The sequence below is a fragment of the Arabidopsis thaliana genome, chromosome 5 (assembly GCF_000001735.4).
Source record: "Arabidopsis thaliana chromosome 5, partial sequence".
Taxonomy (NCBI): domain Eukaryota; kingdom Viridiplantae; phylum Streptophyta; class Magnoliopsida; order Brassicales; family Brassicaceae; genus Arabidopsis; species Arabidopsis thaliana.
This window is the reverse complement of record NC_003076.8, coordinates 12,557,186-12,582,796: the sequence shown is the minus strand read 5'-3', so window position 1 is coordinate 12,582,796 and position 25,611 is coordinate 12,557,186. Positions and strand designations below refer to the sequence as shown.

The following is a 25,611-nucleotide window of genomic DNA, read 5'->3' as shown; positions in this document are numbered from 1 at the left end:
ATGTACTAGAAAATAGATTGATGACTATTGAGAAAACTATGAGCTTTGTAGGAAAATGCGTATAGTGTGTTTGCCCAAAAATGCGTGTCCCTTTACATGGCCTTTGACCCATAATTTATACCCAAAGAATACATTAAATTCCCATTTACACAAAATTATTCTATCTTAAATGTATTCGTTTCAGTTTTCGAATTATCTATTCAAACGTTCGAATTTGAATTGACTCCAGACTTCCTGGGCTTCACCTGTCGGCCCATTCGACACTTCACTCCGGGTAACTTTGACCTTGATTCTGTATCCACTTCCCAGGTCAACACCTCGCTTGTACTATCAACTCGGGGTATCCTATGGGCTTCTCTTCTTTTGGGCCTCTCTTGCTTATGTGGCAATCTTTGACTGGTCTCGAGCCCATGGTGCGGGATCCGACACCAACAATTAGCCCCCCAAGTCTTTCGAAGTGAAACTCTAATTCGGAAGACTTTAATGCTCTAAGGGGCGAAGATTGCGCCAAGTGACTTTCTGATTTCCCGCCAAAACCACGCTATTGCTTTGATTTCGGAATTACCCATAATTACTCTCGTGAAATTTGTCACAATTATGACTGCGTATCAATTATTTACTATTAAAGCGAGGAAACTCTTCCACTTCCCCCACGACTTCCAAGACGGTTCCATCATCGTCACTGGCTTGCGTAAGGTAAATTCGCTTTACTCTCTCCTTATTACTTTTCACGCTTCATTTTTCTTTTAGAGCAAAGTCCCTTTCTTCTTCCTCTCTACATTTTCTATCCTTCGAACCCTCAGTTTACTCATTCTCTCACGATGAATTCTGAAAATGAAAGGCCCGAATCCCCATCTTTCGAAAATGTGGTTCTAGTAACGACCTTTGCACCCGGCCGAACAATATCGCTGGTCCTCACTATCAATCCACATGCACTCTTCAATCCCTCAATCGATTGGGAGAGCTCTGTCGGATTCCGGCTGAGATTATGAGAGATTCGCAGATGTCGGAGCCCACTGAATCGCCGGAGGACCACCGTCCCGGGTTCTTTTGCGTCTATGAAATCTACTTCAAAGGCTGCGGACTGACCTTCCCTCTTCCTGAAGCCTTGGTTCGATACTTGGCCGCTCTCGAAATCGCCCTACCTCAGTTGACGCCCAATCTCCTCCGCACCATCTTGTGCATTATCACCATTGCGGCGGAGGCCGGTTTCGTCATTAGGGTTCCCGAATTGAATGAACTTCTCAGTGTTAGGAGTTCGTCGAAGAAAACTGGGTACTTCTCGGCGTACCCGAACGCCAATCAGAACCTCATTTCGAATCTCCTGAACAAGGATGAGAATTGGCATCATCCTTGGTTCCTGGTCAAGAAAACCCCTGCCTCGATTGGAAACCTTTCCGATATGCTTCCATCGAAGTGGTCTGCGAAACCTCGTAGAAATTAGGTCACGTACGATTTTTGCTTATCCTTGTTTCTGATTTAATCGATTTTATTGCTTTCAACTCGCAGCTTTTATCACTCTAACCCTCCCGACCGTAGAGTTCGTCGAATTTTTCAAGATCGTCATTGAAGGAGAGACCCTTTGGAATTCTTTCACTCTCGACCGGTTCGTCGAAGCCAATCACAAGCTCATGACGAATCCTCCCGGACAACTACTTCAACTTCCACCACCTCCACCTCTGCCTCACGGAACTTCTGCTAGGGCCATCGCTTCTCGTCGCAAGACTTTATCCAAGCCGATGACAGAGGCTTGTGAAGCAAACAAGTCGTTCCTTCAGTCCGCTGTTGACAAGAAGGAATATAGCAGAACTCTCCTGGTTGATGATGGTAGCGCTGAAGGTGCAAGATCTGCTGGTGCATACAGACCTACACCTCACCGTGAAGGCCATGGTAGCCGGTCACCTCGCAGAGACCAATCACCACGTCGCAACTTGCCTCGACCTGCTTCTCAGACTAGGTTAAGCAGCGAGCCGATAGCAGACCTGTATCGGAAAAAGAGGGAAAGAGCAACCCGCAGCAGTTCTTCTCCTAAAAGAGATAAGACGAGAGCTCGAACTGACCGTTCTCCTCGATTGTCTCCCCCACCTCGCTCAATTGGTCCCCCTCCTCCAGTCATCGCATCTTCTTCCAAATTTGGGAGCGAAAAGACCGGTCAGAGTGAAAATCCTCGGCGAGAAGAAGTTGAACCCCGAGATGTCAATCCTAAGGCCGTACTGGTTCCTCAAACCAAGTCACTCACACGTTAGTAATTACCATTTACTCTCTTACTTACTATATTGTTCGATTCACTGGCCTAACTTCCCATACATGAGTTTCAAATCTTCTTTATTACTTTGACAGCGATGGAAACAGAGGAAACGTCTTCCGATGCTTCAAGACTCGGCAGGACACAATCCTGCCAACCTTCGACAGGTGGCGCCCTGCAATTCGCGAGCGATTCCTTCTTCACGCTTATCACTCATCTCGGGTTAGTTTTTTTTGTAATCTTTTAACTCCATTTTTTCGCTCATATGCTAACTTACCTTTGTAACCCTTGGTTCAGGCAAACAGCGAACTCAACGACATGATTGAATACTATGAGAGGTTGTTGCTCGACAGGGAACAAGAGTATTGGCCTGGAAAGACATGTTTTCTTCCCTCGAGTCCGAGCTCCGCTCCTCAACTGATGCAAGGCAAAAACTAGAAGATCAATTGGACAATCTTTCCTCTGAACTCATGAAGTCGAACGACGAGCTGCAGGATCAATACCAGAGGTATGACAAGATCCAGGAGGAACTCTCAAACGCTCGGGACAGACTCTCGGAATCTGAATCCAGTGCCTACGACTTGTCCAACCAGCTATCTGAATTGCAGCTCAAGTACAAGGCAATCGCCAAACTACTGGATGCTGAGTTAGCGAGGTCGGCATCGAAAGCCAGAAAGGAAGTGAAAGGTCACGGGATGGAATTGATTCAAGGGGCGATCGTTTTCATCCAAACCGAGAAAGCAAGGACGGAGCTGGAATCGGACATCAAGGAATACGAGAGCAACCTCCTCCTTCTGGATCAAACCCATGATAAAGACTCTTCCGAGAAGCAAGAAAGGTCCGAGTTGGAAGCCGATTTAGCAGAGAAGCGAAGTCTTTTGGTCGCTCTTCCTTCTTCATCATTCAACCCTCAACAGTTCGAGGAATTCTTTACCGACTCACCTCCTTTGAGCGAGTCTGGTTTAGATTGGGCCGGTAAGTTTTAAAAGCCTCAAAATTTTGAAATAAAACCACAATAAGTTACTCTTGCGTCTTTCTTGATTTGAGATAATTGTTTCAGGTCCCAGTGACCCCGTGGAACCCGAGGTGTCCGTTATCCCGGTTGAAACTCCTGAAATGGCAGCCATCCCGCCAGTAATTCCCCCATCCACAAACTCTGAAACAGTGGTCATCGAGGACGACGATGGTTCAGAATTTGGGATGCCTACCGAACAGCTCACTGCCAACGAACCGGATGAAACTGAAACGGCTGCCGCGGACCCGGTCGATCCTGAGCCAACTCAACCTGAACTCGAGGTGGCTGAAGATCCGTAGTGGCTGTGTCCACTTAATGGGGATTGTCCCTTTTTGTTAGCAAACTCGAAGTTTATTTCTGAACTATTTTAATCGGCTAAGTAGGCTTTAATTTCTTAACAAGTATTTTGCCTGAGGAGACTTTTAAACCTTTTTTAAGACAATGATCCCAAGAGGGTTTTTACTAGATTTAAGTATGGATTTGCAAAGTCCATCTTTTAAATAGCTTCTTTGTTTAACCATTTGGTCAAGTTACGAGATTTATAGGTTGATCAGGCCTATCTCTGAAAACGTGAGTTTGAACTCGTTTTAATTCCGCGAACTCCCCAACTCGGGTTTGGTCAGTTCGATTTACTGTGCTTGAGCCTTAATTGTTTTTCTTTTATTTAATGAACCGTTTGTCTTAAATGCGATGGTTGCCATTTTCTTCCTTGGAAAATAGGAAAAGCTTCAAGCCTCTAAGGCAATAATTGCCTTTTCCTCGATTCCCAAAAACGGTTTAACCCATTCAGACACGCCACAATTATTAATTTAGTGGTTTCGAGTAAAAACCCTAACCCTCTATAAATAAGAGCATAAACTGTCATTAGTGCCTCAAAATATGATCTCAGAAATTTATTTGGTAAACACTTCAAGAATGGAAAACGAAAGAGCCTCCACCGTATGCCATCTCGACCCCAGAAGTCCATTGTTTCTGTCCGGCGATGACTTTGAGCCCGCCGGCGTTCTCTTTCCTCATGCTTGCTTTCACTTTCCTTCGAATGACAAGAAAGAGGCGTACGATTTTATAGACAAGGTAAGTCTTTTACCCTCTTTCTTATCGGAAAGACTCCCACTCAAACTAAAGAACTTTGTTCTAGGTCGTCAACAAACACCGCCGCTTATGCGATGAGAGGCAACGGTTGGGCCTCAAGAGGCAAACGCTCAAGGCCCGAATTGCCCGCATCGAGAGGAAGGTAAGGGCTATGGAGAGCGATCCCTTTCAATGGGAGTGGAGGAACTTCGACTGTGTGGCGAAGATCCCGCACATGCTTCGGATGTACCTCCGTGCTCGAGGTCAAGTCCCCGGTCTCGTAAACGCTCTGATCCAAGTGATCCCGTCTGACAGCGAAGAGGGTGACGATGAAGAAGAAGACAGCAACCCTTGGAAGCGTGTGAAGAACGAGCCCGATGTGGATGTTAAGAACGAGGCATCCATCTCGAACCCCGAACCGGCGATGAAGGAACCTGTTCCTAAACCCCTTTCTTAAATGTTCCCCGAAACTTGAAACCCTTTTTTTTTATTTTTGTATGGACTTTTCTTTTGGGCTTTGGCCCGTTTTTATTTAAGGAGACTTTCCAAATTTCCTTGATTTTTAAATATTCGTCTCGGAGATACTCTTTGAATGCAGGGCGAGTAGGACGACGTGAATGCTGCCGCGAATCACTCCGGCCTTGAATGGAATCACATCTTTGAAAGTTAAGAGTCCCTCTTATAATAATATCTTTTTTGGTGCAGTTATGGCTTTTAACCTTCGATGTTCGGAGTCCATGCCAGACTTTTCCAGGGTCAGAATGATCGATGAGGACATTCCGAATGTGCCGGATAGGGGACGCTCCCCACTTCGCAACTTTAGATCCCAGATCCAAGTTCTGTGTGCACTAATCAAAGATCTTTCAAGCATAGATCAAGAAATTGCGATGGCCTTCATCAAAGCTCTCGCGGCTCAACACCAAAAACGTTCAACGGAAAAGAAGAAACTTCGAAAGAAGATCAATCAGATGCTACGGAGAATCACCGTGATATCAAGGGAGTTACACACCCTCAACTCTCACCACAGAGACTGGATCGAACTCGGAATCGCTGAATTCGCACGTATCCCGGATTGTATGATGCCCATTCTCGATCTCGCCAACCAAGGGGTCGAAGTGTTGTGCAAGACGAGAAGGATTTCCTAACCTGAAGTGTGTCCAAGATTTTGGCATCTTTTCCTCATTTTCCCTTTGAATAAATGTAACCTTGCTTCCTGCTTTGTACGTTCGCATAGTCGAACTCCTTTCCTTGATTCGTTCGTATAATCAACTATTCTTCAAAATGAATAAAACAAATTTTATTAATAGCTGAACTTGTTTTCGAGCTGCCTACGTACCCATTTCGGGATCAAGCCACACCGTAGTTCATGTACAAAAATGCGTATCATTTTTAAACATAAAATTTCTTCAAGTTCACCACGTTCCAAGGACGTTGGACTGGTCTGTCTTCCAAGTCTTTCAATCTATAAACACCATTCCGGACCACCTCGGTAACAATGTAAGGACCTTCCCAATTAATGCCAAGTTTGCCTGCTCCTTCTTCTTTCTTGTTATCGAACACACGTTTCAAAACATAATCACCCACAAAGAAAGGTCTGCTTTTGATTTTTGAATTGTAATACCGAGCTGCTGCTTATTGATAATTTTGAATTTGGATCAATCTTGCCTCTTGTTGATGGTATCTAGCGAATCGTCCAGCATCGCAGAATTCTCTTCTTCGTTTAAAGGAGCTTCTGTTCGACGAAGTCCTGGTACATTAAGCTCAGTTGGGACAACTGCCTCCATTCCGTACACCAATGAGAACGGGGTTTCTCCGGTCGAGCGCCTAGGAGTTGTGCGATATGCCCATAGAACCGGCTGAAGTTCGTCATACGAGCCTCCTTTCAAATGACTCAATCGTTTCTTAAGATTGCTTAGAATTGTCTTGTTCGCACCCTCGACCTGACCGTTCCCTTGTGGATATCGCGTTGTGGAATAACTAACTTTAATCCCCCAATCCGAGCAAAAAGCTTCGAATTCATGTGAGATAAATTGTGGTCTGTTGTCCGTAACTATCTCGTATGGGACGCCGTGCCTACATATGATATTCTTCCAAATGAAAGTTTTTACCGCCGAATCTTCGATGTTTACATATGCTTCAGCTTCAATCCACTTCGAAAAGTAATCATTTAGGACCAAGAGATACTGTACACCTCGAGTTGACCTGTGCAATGGTCCAATGATATCCATCGACCATCACATGAACGGGTATGGGGCAGAGATCGAAGAAAATAACTCTAAAGGTTGATGGATGAGAGGTGCGTGGAGTTGGCAACGTTTGCATCGCTGAGCATACTTAACACAGTCCGTGATCATAGTAGGCCAATAGTATCCCATCCTCTTAATCTTGAAAGCCATAGCCCTACCCGAGGAATGACTTCCACACAAACCTTCGTGCACTTCGCTCATAACGATCTCAACTTCGGGCCCAAAGATGTAAAGTAAATAGGGATCGCTTACACCTCGTCTATACAAAGAATCCTTCGATAGATAAAATTTCGCGCTAACGATTCTCATTTTCCTAGCCTGCCATCTATTCTTTGGGAGCTCTCTGTAACAATGTAATGTTTTATTGGCTCCCTCCAATCAGCCCCCAATCTTTAGCCGGAATTTGGTCGATTTCGTGAAATATTTGAGCTTCCTGTTCGGGATGTTCATTCGGCTCGAAGGATGTCTTCGTCAACCCATGGTTCAGCCTCTGCTTCGATAGTGTTTTTCGGGGCGAGTTCTGTTACTGGTTCAACATTTTCTTCGAGCCTATTATCTTCTTGCACAACAGGCTTAGGTACGGTTGCTCCTTTTGACTTTCGTCTTTTGACAGGTGGTACTTCGATCGCAGGTTCACCGCGATCTTGGGCTGCGGCTCGAGACCTTGTAACGACGAGTGTTTCCTTTTCTTCCTTAATGGTCCTTTCTGAAATACATTATACCGGAATGATTCTCTTGACTTCGGGATCTGATGTTGACGCTAGAGCCGCAAGTGCGTCCGCAGTTATGTTTTCTCCTCGTGGTATGCGAATGAGTTCGAACTTCTTAAAATTTTTAGCCAAGTCTTTGACCACCTCAAGATATGCCTTCATTCGTGAATCTTTGGCTTCATAGTCACCATTGAACTGGTTAACAACCAGCTGCGAATCACAATATGCGACCACTTCATCGCCTCCAACTCCTTGTGCCAACCTGAGTCCGGCAATTAACGCTTCATACTCTGCTTCATTGTTAGATGCGGTGAATAATAATCGGAATGACTGCTCAAGGATTTCCGAAGTGGGAGATTCTAACTTGATTCCCACCCCGGATCCATTTTTTGATGATGATCCAGCAACATGTAACTTCCAAGACTGATTTTCCGGCTGCTCCTGTCCTCCAAGTACCGGTAATTCTTTTAAAAAATCAGCAAGAACTTGAGCCTTCATCGCGACTCGGCTCTTGTACTCTATATCATACTCACTTAACTCCACTGCCCACTTCGCCAATCTTCCGGATTGGTTTGGGCTATGGAGAATTGTTCGAAGCGGTTAATTTGATAACACTTCGATTGGGTGGGATTGAAAATACGGACGAAGCTTCCGAGCTGAGGTTACCACTGCAAGTGCAAGCTTTTCCATCATCGTATACCTGGTCTCCGGATCTGTCATGGATTTGCTTATGTAGTAAATTGGTTTTTGCTCTCCCCAATCTTCCCAGATTAAGACTCCACTAACCGCATGGCCTGAGACCGAAACGTATAGATAGAGCTTCTCATCCGCCTCAGGTTTGGATAATACAGGTGGAGTGGACAGATACGCTTTAAGCTGTCCGAATGCTTCTTCACACTTCTCATCCTAAAGAAACTCTTTGTCGAATGCTGCAATCCGACTGGTTAACCGTTATACTTCCTTGAAATTTCTTGGAGATGGCATGTTGAGAAAAGCGTTAATTTGGTTTGGATTTGCCTCAATTCCTCTCTTTGTGACAATATAACCGAGAAATTCCCCGGACGGGACTCCAAATGTACATTTTGCTGGGTTCAGCTTCATTTGATATTGGTTAAGGATTGCGAAACACTCTTCTAGATGCTTAACATGGTCTTCCTTTTTCAATGATTTGACTAGCATATCATCGATGTAGACTTCCATTGTTTTCCCGAGATGCTCGTTGAACATCTTGTTAAACAGCCGTTGATAGGTCGCTCCCGCGTTCTTCAACCAGAATGGCATAACTTTGTAACAATAGATGCCCCTATCCGTGATAAATAAAGTTTTCTCTTGATCTTCTGGATTCATCATGATTTGGTTGTATCCCGAAAAGGCATCCATAAAGGATAGCAATTCGTTTCCGGCAAGTTGATTCCACGAGACGATCTATATATGGGAGTGAGAAACTATCTTTTAGACAAGCTTTGTTGAGATCTGTGAAGTCGATGCACACCCTATCCTTTCCATTCTTCTTTTTGACCACAACGGTGTTTGCCACCCAATCCGGGTTTTGCACCTCCCTTATAGATCCTATTTTTAAGAGTTTAACCACTTTGTCGTTTACTGCTTTTGCTCCCTCCACTCCGAATTTTCTTCTTTTCTGCTTTATTGGTTTGAAGCTCGGGTCCACATTCAACTCGTGACAAATTATATTCGAATCTATGCCGGGCATATCTGCTGCTGACCAAGCAAATGATTTCTTGTTTCTTTTTAACAGCTCGATTAAAGCTCCCTTTATTTCGCCTGACAAAGTAGCTCCAATCCAAACTTTCTGATCCGGTTTGTCTGCTTCTAGAATTACTCAGACCACGACATCGTCCACCTTTTGCCCGCTAGGAAAGCTCGGGACTACTTCTTTCTTTGCGGGCTTCGTTAATTGCTATTGGATTTTCAATCGGTGGCTAGCTAAATAACAAGTTCTCGAAGCTTCTTGGTCTCCCCGAATTGTTTCCACTCCGTTTGGAGTTGGGAATTTGAGGCATTGATGATCCGTAGAGGGGACAGCTTTCATTAGGTAGATCCACGAAGTTCTGAGGATGATGTTATAAGCTGCTGGTTTATCAAAAACGACAAAATCTACAATCTTCGACATCTTTCCCGCCAAAACTGGTAGTTTGATTGTTCCGAGAGACATTGCTGACTCACTTGTAAAAGCTACTAAGGGAGATGGCGGTCCTACCACATCGGCCCTGCTTATCCCCATCCTTTCCAAAGTGCTAAGAAAAATTAGATCTACCGAGCTGCCGGTATCGACGAGGATTCTTGAAACCTCGAAGTTAGCCACATCCAACGTAATTACTAGAGCGTCATCGTGAGGTCTTTCGAGGTGCTGTGTCTCCTTTTCCTTGAATGATATTGAAGCGCCTTGAAAATCTACTTCTTCACTTAAACTTGACTTTAGAAGAACATTCCGTCTATGCTTTTTGATTGCGCTGATGGAATCACGGCAAAGTTTAGATCCTCCAAGAATTACGTTGATTTTATCTTTTGAACTTCTTGGTTCTTCTTCGCCAGCCGGTCTTGGTCTCTTAGAGTTTTGAGCTTCTGAGTTATCTCTCGACTCATGATATTGCTTGACGAAGTTCTCCATATTTAATTTTGAAAGATCTCCGCTTGCCCATAATTCTGCGAGATGCCTTTTAAAAACACTGCAGTCTTTGGTCAGATGCCCGGTGACTTTTTGTATATCACAATACAAGCTCTCATCCCGAACCCAGGTATTTGACCTTCCTTTCCCCTGAAATTACTTTTCAACGTTATTATTGAATGGTTGTGAACCAAACTTCCTTGGTCCTTGATTCTCCCGAGGTTCGAACTTCTTGGGTGAAAAAGTAGCTGCTGGTTTCGCTTGCTTATTTCTCTTTGCGAAACTTTCTTTTTCATCTTCGACTTCCATCCAATTATTCGCTCAGAATAATGCATCTTGAATAGTATCAGGTTTGTGAAGTATCAAATCTTCTTTGAATCTCGAATCATGCCATAATCCTTTTCGCAAAGCCGCTAGAGCCGACTGTTGTGAGATCCTCGGGAGCGTTGAAAGTACGTTCTTAAATTTAGCGATGAAAGCCCGAAGTGTCTCATTCGGCCCTTGAGATAAATTCCAGAGATCGGTATCCAAAATGCTCTTATCCAGAAGAATTGAGTATTGTTTTAAAATACTGTCGATAGTTCGTTGAAGTTGTAGATCGATCCTGGTTCCAACTGAGTGAACCACATCAGGGCTTGTCCACACAGATTTTCACAGAAAAGCTTGCAGTATCCTGCGTCTTCATCGGCTTCGTTCAAATCAACTCGCCCAGCGGCTATTAGAAAAGCGGCGAGATAGCCTTTCGGGTCTTCCAAACCGTTGTACGGTTCTAAGTTGAGTCTTCGAGAATCCCTGATTCTCAAGCTTGCAATTTGCGGGGTGAAAGGTGTTCGCCTAGCTTCTTAGATGACCCGGTTGATATCCGGCTCCGAGCATGTTGCTTGATAGAATTTTGACCTCATTTCTTTCAATTCCCGGCTTACTTCTTTCATGGTTTCGAACTGGTCGAAGTTTTATTGCTCGTGTTGATCGACGAACTGGTTGTCGTCTTCGAGGTGCGTTTCTCCATCTTCCGGTTGGTTATCCGCGTTTGTACCATCTGGGGTCGTTTGATCACTCGTTGCATTTCGCAGAAGGGAGTTTGGTGATCCGAAGATAGTTCTCCGAACTCTAGTAGAATTGCCTGCATTCAAAGAACGGACACGAGACTGAATAGTACTAACATTTTGGCTGAGTGATACATGGGTTGTTTGCAGTGTTTCGACGGTTTTTTTCACATTCGAAAACTTCTGCGCCATATCGGCCATAGTTTGTTGCATGGTCTTGAGGGTTTCGGCTAATGAAGCCTTGGTAGCATATTCTCCAGACATTACGGCTCACTTCGGAAATGTAATATATAGAAAAAATCTGACGACTCAAGAATCCTCCGTCCCCACAGACGGCGCCAAAATATGGATGTCGGATTCACACACTCAAGTATTTATTTATTTAGTGAGAAGGATTATTCTTGAGGACAAATGTACTAGAAAATAGATTGATGACTATCGAGAAAACTATGAGCTTTGTAGGAAAATGCCTATAGTGTGTTTGCCCAAAAATGCGTGTCCCTTTACATGGTCTTTGACCCATAATTTATACCCAAAGAATACATTAAATTCCCATTTACACAAAATTATTCTATCTTAAATATATCCGTTTCAGTCTTTGAATTATCTATTCAAACGTCGAATTTGAATTGACTCCGAACTTCTTGGGCTTCAACTGTCGGCCCATTCGACACTTCACTCCGGGTAACTTTGACCTTGATTCCGTATCCACTTCGCAGGTCAAACCTCGCTTGTGCTATCAACTCGGGGTATCCTATGGGCTTCTCTTCTTTTGGGCCTCTCCTGCTTATGTGGCAATCTTTGACCGGTCCCAAGTCCATGGTGCGGGATCCGACACCAACACCAGTGATCTTTCGCTCCACAACGGTAACAGATATTCGCATACGGTATTTTCACTTGTTTGTTACCATCTTTGTTTTCCCACTTCTTGTGAGAGTTTGAGTTCTTAAAGTGAACTCCATTGCCTCGTCCTCCAGTGTATCCACGCCCACGACCACGACCGCGACCACGACCACGACCATGACCACGGCCACAACCATGGTTGTAACCACTTTCTTGACCATAGGATGTCACATTCGCTTCAGGGAATGGAGCAGAACCTGATGGGCGTAGTCCATGGTTTTTCAAAAGCAACTCATTGTTTTTCTCACCTACAAAGAGACAAGAAATAAGTTGGGAATACTTTACGAATCTCTTTTCACGGTACTGTGTCTGGAGGACAATATTTTTAGCATGAAAAGTAGAGAATGTTTTCTCCAACTTATCTGCATCCGTGATTTTCTCTCCACATAACTCCAATTTGGATGTTATTTTGAACAAAGCTGAGTTGTACTCACTTACAGACTTATAGTCCTGGAGTCTCAGATGAGTCCAATCATATCGGGCCTTAGGTAAGATCACTGTCTTTTGATGATCATACCTATCCTTTAGATCGTTCCAAAGGATCTGTGGATCTTTCACATTGAGGTACTCATTCTTGAGATCCTCGTGGAGATGGTGTCGCAAAAAAATCATAGCTTTTGATTTATCTTTGCTTGGAGTTTGATTACCATCTTTAATAGTATCAAGGAGATCCTTTGAATCTAGATGAATTTTAGCATCTAGTGCCCATGCCAAGTAGTTATCTCCCGTGATATCAAGAGCTCCAAATTCAAAGCTCATGAGTTTTTGACATGATTCACTGAAATATTAAAAATAAATGATTACATATCATATAAATTTCAAGAATATATGTTAATTTTCAAAATATATTAACAAATAAAATATTACAGATATTTTATAACAATAAGATATTATTTGTAACGAAAATTCACAAAATAAGATTATCTATCGTTTTTTTTTTCGTTTTTTTTAGATGCCACAAAGATTTAGAAAAATAAAATATTACAAGTATCTTATAAAAAGAAAATTATCTTGCAACACTTTTAGTAAAAATAATAATAACACAATCAAATATATGGAAATCAAATATTTAATATGGAAAAGTCAATATCTAAAGGTGATAAGATATGTATAACATTTTAATCAAAGGAGTTAAATAAGGGATATCGTATCAATCATAAATGGATTTTAGACAATATAATATTTACAAAACGATATTGAATATAGATGCAACTATTCGAAACTGGAATGCTAAAACATTAATACATGCTTGCATCACCCACCACCAGGCTGTGAATAGTTACAAAATTAGTTATATAATTATAAAATTGGTAATTTATATATTCAATATTATAATAGTAAATCACAAAAATTAACAACTAACAAGCATGATTCTCTTCTTTAACGATTTTCTTTGTAGAATCATTGAATCATGCAATAGTAATTAGAGAAACAAATGATAAGCATGATTTTCTTCTTTATTGAATCATTGAAAACATGCTTTTACCGATCTATACTATAATCATCGATCGGCTCATATTGTTTTGTTTCAATAATATAAAATAAGTACTATGAACCATGAGTCGATAAGTAAACATTGTTCTTAAAAAAATGTAAGAATCTCTATATCTACCTTTTAGAGCGTGCTGATAACGTGTTGTAACTAGAGAAAGATATAAAAGAAAATGAGTGTAGTATTCCATTGAGAAAAAGGTTCTTTATATAGGAGTACAAGGAAAGGGTAAAACCCTAGAAACATCTAGATGATGGGCTTAGATGATTAGCCTTATAATGGGCATCCATCTTTATTCATAACACGACCTAATTTATACAGCAATAAAATCTACAGCTACAGTCATCATTTATACAGCAAAAATTCTACAACAAAAAAACTATAGTTACAGACGAAGCAATCACACAATTAATATTTGCCAAAAACAATACATGAAGATTTTTGTTGTCAGAAAAATACCCAAACTAACTTAACTTGGAAATAGAAAACACGATCTATTTTTATTTTTTCGATTTCCCTAACCAAATAGTCAAATGTTGTTAATTTTATTTACAAAATATTCTTAAAAAACTTGACTATTAAAAAAATCCTTTGAAACCTTAAGTTCTTGAATAATTTCAACCTAAATCATGTTATTGATGGGTAAGTTTTTTCCTAAATTGCTAATGTTTTTTTCAACATCTTTCATATAAATTAAACAACAATAAATTAAAAAATACCTCCGTTGTTACTAAAGGTTCTTCTTATTAATTTCTTCAATTTATTGTGGTTAGCTTCTTAAATAGATAGATGTGGTATGTTAAAACTAGGGTTCAAGATATGTCCACAATCGATTATGGGTTTATTAGGGGATAATATCGATTTTATAGCTATTCTTATTTATCACGTGCAAAGAAAATGAGAAAATAATTATATTTTTATTTGGTTGACCCTATTGATAACCATTACAACAAAGTGGGAGAAATTGGAACAAAAAAACTAAGTCATGCTTTTATTTCAATTTTAAACTAATATGTATATATTTCTAGCAACGAAAAAAAGTTCTAGTATTGTTTTGGCAAATATTAAATAAATCGTGTTTTTCAGGAATTTTCTGTAAGTAAAATTAACAGCGTTTGACAATTAGGTTAACGTTGTTAACAGCCCGTTACAGCGAAAGGAGGTAGTCGGAAAAAATAATAGGTCGTGTTTTTTTATTTCCAACCCAGATTAATTTGTGTATTTTCTGACAACAAAAAAAGTTTAGGTAGTTTTTTGGCATTGGATTTTTTTCAGAAATTTTCCCTTTTTTATATACATATGCGCCTTTCTTATTGTGTGGCAGAGAAAATTGTTTCAAAAGTATTAACTATATATGTCAATCATCACAGTTTTGATTTGATCCAAGCGACATTGATGGTGGATCAAACGCATTTGGGATTGCTTAATGATGATTTTTCTAATGACTAGAGTTAATACCGGGATACACCCGGTTTATATTAAATTTTAATTTATGTTTTTATTGTTTTTTAGTTCTTATTATTTTTTAGAATTTCCTAACTATAAATATAAAATTAGTTTATATTGCTTATATTTTTACATTCTATCTATTTATGATATTTAAAATCAAATTGAAGTACCTTTTCTTTGTTTTATTTTTATTTTATTAAAGATGATTGTAATAGAAATAGTTTTTCTTAACCCAAAACAAACTTTGGGTTTGTTTTCATTATTTTTTTATTTATTCATTCATTTTCATTGAGGTTTTGTTTTGAATAATTATTGGATTTTGGTTTTTGTTGAGTTTGGTTCATTAGTTGGAATTATGTATAGTAAACGAATTAAACTTAATGGGTGGATAATCTGTAAAATTAATTTGTAGAAGCTAATTTTATTATTAGATTGCTAGCATATTGTTCAATTATGCATATATGTTAATCCTTTATATAATTAAAAGAGTTTATAGTGCTTATTATGTGTAAAGATTCTTAATGTTCTCAAAATTAGTTAATTGTAATTTACCTAAATTTAATTTTTAATTAAAATAATGAATTATATTACCTTTTTGTCAACTAATGAATTATATTACCTAAAATTTATAAAAACTGTCATTAAAAAATTGGAGTTTGTCATCTCAGAAATAAATTATAAAATATTAAGTTTCTTTTCAACTATTTTTTTGTTAGTTTAAACCATTTTAATTGGAATCCAAGAAAGATCAATATTTTATTTTAAGTATTGTTTTGTTTTTTGTTTTTGGAGTAAAAAATATTAACACTGATTTTCTGACAATATTTATTAAAATATTTTTTCTTTTATTTTCTAAAACAAAAATAACTTGCTGACATGACATTTGGAGAAAGTATTAAAACAGATCTGATGTGGCATCCTCTAAAATGATTTTTGGAGTGATGATGAGTATAGCTTGAGAAGTTTCGAATGTTTTTTTTATTAGTAGTAAATTAGAAATAATTTTGTTTGACATTCCATATACTTCTTACGTTATTCCCTTATATATTTCAAAGAGTAGTTTAAATTATAGTGTTATTTAGTTACTGATTTTTTAAATAATGTAAATGTAAATATGTAAATTAGTCAATAACAAGTACACTAAAAAATGTGAAGAAACAATTCTGCTATCGTATTTTGACTTTATCACCCATTCGCCATGGGTCCCACCCGCTATGTAGAGATACCCCATCTAGTCTTAACGAGCTTTGATACATGAAAATTATTTGAAAATAATGTTTGAACAAGTAATTTTGGGTCCGTAATATAGCACAGATCACGGAAAGGCCCGAAAAAGTACTTAAAGATTAAAATTTGATGCCAGTATGTTTGAGACATTGATGGTGCGATTCCAGTTCTTATACTCAATCATAAACATGACATTTTATATTGCAGATATGACTTCTCTAACTAATTATAGTCAGACAGTCAATGACCAGAGAAGAAGGAGGGACTTAAAAACATAATCAAGAACTTATGGTACCTCAAAGACATCATCGGGTGAAGCCGGACTCATAAAAAACCCTGTTCAGATGATGCTTGCCGGGCGAAAGATGTTTTGTTGTTACACCTTTGGATGACAGAGTTCAATATTACTCTAAAACTCTAATTAGTTCTTCTCCCATCAAGACACAAAACAAATATTTCCTTTTCTCTTTTTGCTCACATAGCTGATGAAAACTGTGTATCTCATGGAGATTCTACGTGACATCCGAAGAGAACAACACTTACGATGAAAACAATGGCGTTACAAGCAAGTCTCATCTCCAAAATGTCACAGGAGTCTTAATATAATTTAAAAAAAAAAAAAAAAAAATCAACAGTATTATTTTATTAGTCTTATCCAAAACATATTCTTATTTTTTATGCCTTTTTAACAAAACCAATACAAACAAACAAAAAAAAACAAATTCTCATACTTATCTCGACGTGTTTTTAGAATCCAACTAAATTCTGTTAAACTAAATTCTTTTAATTCAATCATTGAATACCCTCCCAAAAGTGTGGAACCCTAGGACATGTCCATAAAGGAACAACACCTTAAACCTTCTTTCCTGTTGGGTCTTTGTTTAAAAATGATAAAATTATTTTGGTTGTGGGCCTTAGGTTGAAAAAATAAGATGGGCTTTCGTTATTTTAGGCCCATAATGAAACTAAAACTAATTGTAAATTCAAATACTTCTCTCCGCACCTTTTCATCAATTAGGAAAGAGAGAGAGAAGAAGGAGCGTTGTTGTCTCTCACACTCGCATCGAGAAAGTACAAACTCTTCGCCGAAGATGACGAAGAAGCCAAATCTCCGATCAAAGGATTCATCTCTCGGAGACGATGCTGAGAAACTCTACGAGAAGAAGATTCTGGATCTGGAGTCCGTGAACGAAGCTCTCAAGGTTTCCCCCCATTTTTCATTTTGAATTTTTTCTCCGATTATCAAATTTAGAATCGCTTCTTTTGCTTCGATTTCGTACTTGTGGAAGATAATCTCTCGAAAATATCTCGCTTAAGATCTCAATTTATGAATGATATTCGTCGCTTCAGTTTCCAATTTGCAGAAAAATATCTTAGAGAACTGTGAAATTGATCAATTCGCATTAATATAAATGTATAGAATCATTCTATAGAACTTATTGTGTATTGTGTAATGTTGAAATGATTGTTTCGGATTTCGGCAGAGTGATGTGGAAGAGCTAAGGTCAAAATTGGCTGATGTTTCGATAAGCTCATCGGTTGGTACGTTACAGTCAAGCAGAAAGTTTTCTCAAAAGTCTATTGCTAACAAAGAGGAGGTGGATTATTTTGTTTCTCAGGTTTCAATTTTTAAAAAGAGACATTTATGCTATACTACGCATATTTTTTTGACCTTGATACTTGTATAGGGTATGAGTTCAAGGAGTAAGTCTATGTGCTCCACAAAGAAGTATAAAACTGAGAGTTCTGTTAAGCAATTTGATGGTGAAGTTCAGAAATTGAAGGCGCAAAAGGTGAAGTATATTGTTGTAAATAATGTTTATGATCAATGGAAAATGCAGCAGTTTGTTTTGGGTTTTTAGTTTTGTGAGTTGTGTATATTCTTCAGGTTAAGTTGCATTGCAAGATCAAGCTAGACTCTATGCAGTTCAGACTATTGAAAGCTTCACTAGAAAAGGAAGTTCTTCAGGTAACGAGAGTAGCAGGTCTAGTATCTATACATTTTTTCTTTGGTTTATGAGTGAATGTCAAATCATCAAGTTGTAGATTCCCACTTCGGGTTACATCATAATGCAGTCAAGTTCTGATGGACATAGATGATAGTTGATAATCTGGTTACATGCCATACTTGATTTATACTTATGTATGATTGATAAACGTTCTCAAAATCCCCATGTTTTTTGTTCAAATTGTTTGTTGCACATATGGTTTTCCATATATATACAGTACACAACAGGGGTTCTAGTTATGGTAGTTTGATTTTGAGAATTGTATTCCAAGATCAGTTTGGATACATTCTTTCTTGATGAGATTGTTAGCCAATTGTGCTTGCCTTGTTCAGTGCTCTCTTAGTTTGATCATGTTTTCCCTCATATATGATACCTCAGGCTTTTAATTATATAGTGCTTCTATTGTAACAGCTCAAAAAAGAGCTAAGGAAAAGTGAGTTTGAGAAACATGTCCTGTCAGCTCTGAACAATCGCCAGAAGCTGGTATATTTTCTGCTGATTGTACTATGCTATATGTATATTTCAGCAACCGTGGTTTACTACTGACTCCATGTGACTTGTTAATGTCTATATTCTTTTACTCAGATTTTGCAGCTGAAGAATACACAAGCTTTGACAGCCCTGAAGCGTCTAAAAATGCTGCTTCAATCTAAAAAGATTTCTTCCAACAAAAAGAAAGGTAACATAACAGATAGCTGGTATCCGTTCCTTTCTTTTCCTTGTTTCTTTTGCTAAATTGTGTAAGTGTCTTCTTTGTATTTTCCAGGCCCATCAAAAGGAACAAGCTCCGAGATTCAGGTATGGATACCTGAGCCTAAGCATCAATGTAACATCTTATTTTCAACGAGAGTTTAAGCAATTGGTTAAGTGTTACATAAGCTCTCAACAGCACTAATTTTTTGGAACCTCTATTTAGGATCTTTAGTATATGTTACACTCGTGACAAAGATTCAGATTTTTGTTATTGGATGATATACGTGGTGTTGTATTGATTTCTACATTTTGGAACTCCAAATGGTTTCTTATTCTGGTTGTGCAGGAGTCTAGCAATGAATCAGGCCTACTAATGAAACTGAATAAAATTCATTCTGATTACGAACGCCAAATGAAAGAGTAAGCTTTCAAAAGAAAAGCTGTGGGATTTTATATCCCTTTCTTTTTGCTATTGCTACTCTATTACTTCAGTAGCATGAAATTATGTATTCTTTACTATTTTTATCAGAATGGCTGAAGAGATCAAAAGGTTCAGCTTAGAGGCAGGTTTGTTGAAGGCAGAATTTGAGGGAGAGCAAAGCTCATGGTAAGTTTGATCGTAGCTAAACTTTTGTTGTAGCCTCAAGTTGTGTTCTCTTTGGTGATTGGTTATCTTTGCTTCTCTTATTTAGTTCTGCGTCTTGTGACAACCAAATCAACCACACTCCAATGGACTCAGAACTAAAGGAACTCAAAGAGGAATTTAACAAACTGAGTACTCTTGTCAGCCAGATGGAAATGACCAAATCACAATTCAGTGAAACTGATAAAGTTCAGGTTAATTTTATACCTTAATAACAAATGCCAATTTTTCTCCTGGTTTGTTGTCTGATTTTTCGATTCCAATTGTTGTGATCAGAGCGAACCAGTGGAACGCTCTATCACCAGCAAGAATATCGACGATGAATCAAACTCGGAGCCATTTCAACCGGAAACTTCTGAGGAAACACTTTGCAAAAAGGAACAGAGCAAAGCAGAAGTGTGTTGCTCTTGCACTAAAAAATCTTTGTGCAAGACCAAAAGTTGCAAATGCAAGGCAAATGGAAGTGGATGTGGGGACTCTTGTGGCTGCTTAGCTTCCAAATGTAGCAACAGAGACGAAAGTGCGAAACCCGACAAACCAATGGAACCAATAGATGTTAAGAAGCCTGCTGGAATTAGCCATGACGACAAAGGCGCAAATAAACAACCATTACGTGACATAGGGAATATACAAGTAAACTTCTTCTTCTGCAACCTCTAATTTATGACCAGCCATTTTCACATATTTGGTTATAACTTTAATTTTGGATTTTACAGGAAGCTGTAAAAGTTGGTAAGTTGAGGAAAGTGCAGAAACGGGTTGCTAAGAAATAATGAAAATTGATAAAAGGATATGAAAGTAAACAGAGAAACACTTTAAGAAGCTTAAACGTTTTTCTTTTGGTTTATATACCAAAACCGCTGCAATCATTATCTAAACGTTGTAAAAGAAAAGGTGTCTCAGACATTTGGCTATGAATCGTTTGATTTTAGAGCTATTTTGCAACTTGAGGTCTGAAGATGATAAGAGACTTGGTTTGTTTTTTGAAGTTCAAAAAAAAAAAAACTGTTCATATGTAGGCAAGACACTAAACATAGTAACATATGGCTAAAGTATCTCCCAAGCTATGTTAGTGTCTATTTAACTAAATATTAAAGGATTAATCATGGAATTTATGAACGAACTAACGAAGAATCTCAAAAATAGAACAACATTCAACCACATAGACCCAAATATATGATCACTACTCACACATAAATGCTAATAGAAATAAGAGAGACATGGTAGGTTTCTTACAGTAGGAAGAAAATGTTATGAATATCTTTACGTAAAGAATGATCATCAATCTTTCAAAAGAGCTACAAAAATGTCTAGATCAAGACGAATGAGTCGGAGTTACAATAACTAAGAAGAAAAAAAGAAACAACAAGTATTAATTAACAGTAATAACAAATGCTAATTAACAAAAATAACAAATGCTTTGTTTCTCTTATTAATAAGGAAATCTTTGATATTGTGTTTGTTGTTGTATATTTTTTTACAAGAGAGAACTATGCAAATTTATGGAAAGAATACAAAGCTAGTAACTCATATGAACTTAGACACTTAATATTTATTTGCAACATAACAAAAAATTGTATACTATGTACCAAGCCTAAGATTAAGTCGTCTTAACCAGATCGAATGAAGCATCATATGCATCACATCGTAGGGTTTAGCTGGACGATTCAACACGAAATGCTGCTTCACTTCTAAAACTCTCTTATACATCTTCAAGTATCTTACGAGAGAGACACTTTGTAGAATGGTTTTGATCTCTTTTATCCTAGAAACAGGGATTTGTATGGAGAAGGAATCCCAATTCAGCACATCACTGAATGGTAATGAATAATTATCCGATATGATCACTGGTACACAACCAGCATATATCGCCTCGACCTCCCTCGGGCTAGCGACCTCCCAACCACTCGGACACAGACAAAACTTACTCATTCCCATAGTTTTTGTATAGTCTTTTCCTGGCGGAAGACGATCATAGACTTGGACTTCATTGTCCATTTCTTTCCAATGTTGAAATAAGATTTTTCGGATTTCACCGTGACTTCTTCCAGCGAAAAATGCGAGTATAGATCGAACTCGCGGTGATTTCCCGAGAAAAGACGGACCCAATTTACCTTTAGGAAGGTAGATCTCCGGAATGGATACGTCCACGTTAGGTCGGAAACCTTCCGAGGTGTTAGCATTGCAAAGTCCCCTAATGAATTTTTCAAACAACTTTGGATTCCCATCAATCACGTCTGGTGCCTATACACACACAAATGTAAATCATATTCATTAAAAAAAAATCAGGAATTTAGATGATAATTTTCTTGATATAATATTAATCAAATTAATAGAATCAAGCAACTACGTAAAATCAACAACAATAATATAAAACTTGTATAGGTTTAAGCCAATTTCAATACGTAAATTATTTCTCTAATTCAAATCTCAAAAATCGTTTCTTGTTTTGTTATGTTTCTAACAAGATTATTCGATATAATACATAATACTTTTTTCTTAATAAGATAAATCAAGTGATATACTAATATACTACACTCCCGTAGAGACTATAGTCTATTTTAGTGTTAGCCTCATCAACTCACTACATCTCTTTTGTTTTTAGCAATTTGTAATATCAAGGAGGTCTTTGCTTATTTAAAATTCAAGCCAAACAAAATTTGGTTTAAAATTCAAGCCAAATTTGTTTACTAACCAAAAATAATTAACCGCATATTTTTACTTATGTAAACAATATTTCCCGACATTGGCTTATATAAGCTAATCTGATAAAATTGTCGACAAAAAATTAAATAAAAAATTAACCAAAAATAACTACGATATTAATTAAAGATGTTTAATATTCAAACTCTTAGCCATCAATTAAAAAAAGAAAATTAGTATACGTACCCAGTCATGGCATGATACCATGAAATGGTCGCCTCCTTGGCTTCGGTTCCAATATGGATGCTTAGTAGCAACTACATCAACATAATCCTCTATAAGGCGGTGTAGGCGAGCCCGCGAAAACCCTTCGACAGAGGTGATGGGCTTGTAGACGAAGTGGATGACCTTGGCGACGCTAAATGGTATGAAGAAAACATGAGCATTCTCGGGTCGATCTGCCCGAAAACGGCTTCTACTCTTCGGTCCGTCCACGCACATTTCGTCCATGAATTGTCCTTCTATGCCGTAAATGTCATTCACAGGGCCGTCATGGAACAATGGGACCTCTCCCTCTGTGTATGTCCACACCTTAAAACGATTCATCATCTCCGTGTGACTCCTGATATTTTGTGCATACACGAGTATGACATCAATGTTTTATTTATTACAAAGCAAGTAATAATATCACTGAGGTGAGCTACGCCACGTTCGTATTGGAGTTTAAATATTCATTCTATCTCCTACTTGTTTACTTGTTTTGAAAGAATCGAATAGTCTTCTATTCTAATGAACAAACATCTCAATACTTTAAACAAAAAAGAAACATCTCAATATTTTATTTGTATATTCTCTCTGTTCCTTATTAATTAATTTTTTAGAAAACAATTTGTTTCAAACAATTGATTTTTTAGATTTACTATTTACTATTTATTAGTTATTTATTGATAAATTTTAAACTTCAAAACAAATAATTAAATATCATTAATTTAAAATTATAGTAAAATGTAAATCCTAAAAATTAATACATTTATAATCAGTTTTAATATGTTTTCTTAATCTGTGTGTTTTGTTTTCTAAAAAATCAATTAAAAAGGAGAAGAAGGACTATTAAAAAAAATCCTAATTTGATAATTTTGATTAAAAAAATAAATTAAATATGATTAGCAAAAAGTTCAAAAGCTTTCTTTAATTTTGTTTTCCAACACATAGTTAATGATTAAAACCTTTTTTAATCTTAGCTTTTAAACTAATTATGTTATAAAAAAGAAGCCATGAGAATAAACAAACTCTTTTAGTAGAAAAGTAGTTGAATACATTAAAACTTCTTTTTAGTTCAATTGAAACCTCAAAAGCTCAATTCCAATATTATGTACTGCAAAATCTCGGATATGAAAATAAACAAACAAAAAGAAGAGTAAACTTTTGCTTAGAAAGAGGCATCTCACAGGAGCCGTTAAAACTCTATGTGTACGTTGCGTATTTGTTTAATTTGTCTTTATTGTAACCGTAATTAAATGCTGAATTCTTTGATGAAATCGATGTCAAATAGTTTGAAAAAACAGCAAAATCCATGTGAAAAATTGTCAGCGCTATCATATTTGACTAAAAATCTAGGAACTGTCAAATACTGTACTAGTATTAAATTACTGTTTAATAAAAGAAGAAATCTTTTTTTTTACCTCAAATGGTTAAAAAAAGAAGAAGAAGAAGAATTGCAAAACTCAACTGATGAAAGGCGGCTGGATTTTTATAGAGAGAGCTGACATAATTTTGTGTAGAAGCTGCCTTCTTAATTGCTGCTCTTGCTTTTGCTAAATCTGATTCTATTTTGTCTAACCCACTTCTTTTCTGATCATAGTAAAAATAAAAGTAAAGATTATTATTTACTTTGACAAAGAAAAGTATTAGAAAGAAAAAGAGTTTGATCAATACAAAATTATTTATTTGTGAGACTTGAAAAAGAAAAAAACAAAGAGAGAAAGAATGATTACATACCCTGATAACAATTTTTTTACTTGTAGGACTTGGAGACTTATTTTGGTTTTGGTGATCAGAAAAAGAGGAAGAAGAAGAAGAAGAAGCAAGAATAGTGTTTGTTGTGTTGCTCTGACCAAGAGGGGACAAAGGAGGAGAGGCTGAGACAAAACTAGTGTTTGTTGTGTTTTGTTCAAGAGGAGAAGAGATAGAGATGGAAATAGAAAACTGGTTTCTGTAATCGAGGAAAGGCTTATTAGCTGGTTTTGTGGAGACAAAGAGTGAAACAGAAATAAGAATAAGAGTGATGGAGAAAAGAGTTAAGAGAGAAAGAGAGCATCTTCTTGATCTTGGAGCAGCCATGGTTATGTTTTTGCTTTTCTTTGGGTTCCTTTTATGATTCTTTCATCTTAAGAGGAAGACAAGAGAGAATTTTTGGAAGTGAGGAGAAAAAGAAGAAAAGTCATGAAAGATTCTTTGTTATGTCTCTATCATCGATCATTAGTGGGAGGAGAAATGAGTTTTGCATCACCAAGCAACTTGTTGTATTATTATTTTTTTGTCAAAGACTTGTTGTATTTTTTTTCTTCCTTGTATTCGTTTATAGTATGCATTTATAATCTTAACAAATAATGCGTTTAATTTGAGAACCCTTTTTCTTTTTCGACACGTTTACTAAAATTTAGATATTTTTATACATTATTTTTAGTAGAAAGCTTTACATGCCGTACGTTTGCATCACTGCTATATATTTTCTAACTAGTATTGGGGTTATTTTTTGGGAAATATAGTATTTAAATCACCAAATTATCATTTTTATTGGTTTAACTTTTAATTTGGTGATTGAAATCCTTAATTTTATGTTAATTTTTAATTTAATTACGAATTCTCGTTTACTAAGCTAATTAAAACACATCGTTAAAAATTCTCCTAACCACGAACAAACTTTAGATCTCCAAAATTGATTTTAGATTTTTTTTCAATTTTTCTTTGGATTATCTCCTCTTTTTCGGATTTTCTATTCTTTTTAGAATTCGAAGTAATCTCTCGTTTTTAAGTTAATTAATGACGTCGAAAAAAAAATTAGTACCTCAATTGGCTTAGTCAACGAAAATTTATGATTAAATTGAAAGTCAACATACAATTAAGGATTTAAATTAGCAAATCTCAAGTTTATGCATGCTTTAAACCAACAAAAATAATAAACTGATAATTTAAATAATACTTTTTTTAACGTATTAAAAAAATTGAAAAGTTCTTTTGCTAAATGGTAAAAGTAATAAATTAAATTACTAAGGGACGATTGGATTATTATTTTTTGATATGTAAATTTTTTGGGATTAGATACGTACTTTTTTTTTTTTTACGTCTAATCATGTGTTCTAGTTCATCATATACATAATATCTACAGATAAAAAATGATAGCAAATTGACTAGTTCTATTTCGCAGACATTCCCCTCAGAATTTGAATCTCGTCTCTTCCTTGATACTAGAACATGATACAGTTTTACTAAAACTACAGTTTCTGAATGATAATTTAGAATGTTCTAAACTGTAAATTAAAAATAAAAAGGTATCAATTTTTTTCTTGAATGACACGTTATTTAATTGACTG

At 37.2% G+C, this 25,611-nt stretch overlaps 2 protein-coding genes and 3 pseudogenes across 5 annotated transcripts; 2 read left to right on the top strand and 3 right to left on the bottom strand.

Annotated features, from left to right (window-relative positions):
- The first annotated feature begins 597 nt into the window (after positions 1 to 597).
- AT5G33310 lies at positions 598 to 5,476 on the top strand (annotated as a pseudogene). Its single transcript has one exon.
- A 249-nt stretch (positions 5,477 to 5,725) lies between these two features.
- AT5G33306 lies at positions 5,726 to 11,119 on the bottom strand (annotated as a pseudogene; the record flags this gene model as incomplete). The annotated part of the gene is made up of 1 exon: positions 5,726 to 11,119.
- A 451-nt stretch (positions 11,120 to 11,570) lies between these two features.
- On the bottom strand, positions 11,571 to 12,621 carry AT5G33303 (annotated as a pseudogene; the record flags this gene model as incomplete). The annotated part of the gene is made up of 2 exons: positions 11,571 to 11,816; positions 11,857 to 12,621.
- Positions 12,622 to 17,016: 4,395 nt separating this feature from the next.
- On the top strand, positions 17,017 to 20,371 carry AT5G33300 (chromosome-associated kinesin-like protein). Its single transcript, NM_122854.4, has 12 exons — positions 17,017 to 17,232; positions 17,515 to 17,628; positions 17,719 to 17,823; positions 17,919 to 17,999; positions 18,451 to 18,522; positions 18,625 to 18,718; positions 18,806 to 18,837; positions 19,079 to 19,152; positions 19,262 to 19,339; positions 19,425 to 19,569; positions 19,652 to 20,008; positions 20,092 to 20,371. Exons 1-12 carry the CDS (start codon positions 17,122 to 17,124, stop codon positions 20,146 to 20,148), a joined length of 1,320 nt encoding a protein of 439 aa, NP_198315.2. The 5' UTR covers positions 17,017 to 17,121; the 3' UTR covers positions 20,149 to 20,371.
- Positions 20,372 to 20,776: 405 nt separating this feature from the next.
- On the bottom strand, positions 20,777 to 24,643 carry XGD1 (xylogalacturonan deficient 1). Its single transcript, NM_122853.4, has 4 exons — positions 24,017 to 24,643; positions 23,748 to 23,869; positions 22,265 to 22,640; positions 20,777 to 21,619 (listed from the first exon to the last, which is right to left on the bottom strand). The coding sequence occupies exons 1-4, from the start codon at positions 24,356 to 24,358 to the stop codon at positions 20,957 to 20,959; spliced, it is 1,503 nt and encodes a 500-aa protein (NP_198314.2). The 5' UTR covers positions 24,359 to 24,643; the 3' UTR covers positions 20,777 to 20,956.
- Positions 24,644 to 25,611: the final 968 nt, after the last annotated feature.

What these genes read in the sequence shown, in the direction of transcription:
- AT5G33300 (NM_122854.4), top strand. Translation starts at nt 17,122, where the DNA reads ATGACGAAGAAGCCAAATCTCCGATCAAAGGATTCATCTCTCGGAGAC. An exon ending in CTATTGCTAACAAAGAGGAG is followed by an intron (nt 17,629 to 17,718) that starts GTGGATTATTTT and finishes ATACTTGTATAG; the next exon opens with GGTATGAGTTCAAGGAGTAA. An exon ending in GTGAAACTGATAAAGTTCAG is followed by an intron (nt 19,570 to 19,651) that starts GTTAATTTTATA and finishes TGTTGTGATCAG; the next exon opens with AGCGAACCAGTGGAACGCTC.
- XGD1 (NM_122853.4), bottom strand. Translation starts at nt 24,358, where the DNA reads ATGGCTGCTCCAAGATCAAGAAGATGCTCTCTTTCTCTCTTAACTCTT. An exon ending in GTAAAAAAATTGTTATCAGG is followed by an intron (nt 23,870 to 24,016) that starts GTATGTAATCAT and finishes TACTATGATCAG; the next exon opens with AAAAGAAGTGGGTTAGACAA. An exon ending in AATCCAGCCGCCTTTCATCA is followed by an intron (nt 22,641 to 23,747) that starts GTTGAGTTTTGC and finishes ACAAAATATCAG; the next exon opens with GAGTCACACGGAGATGATGA.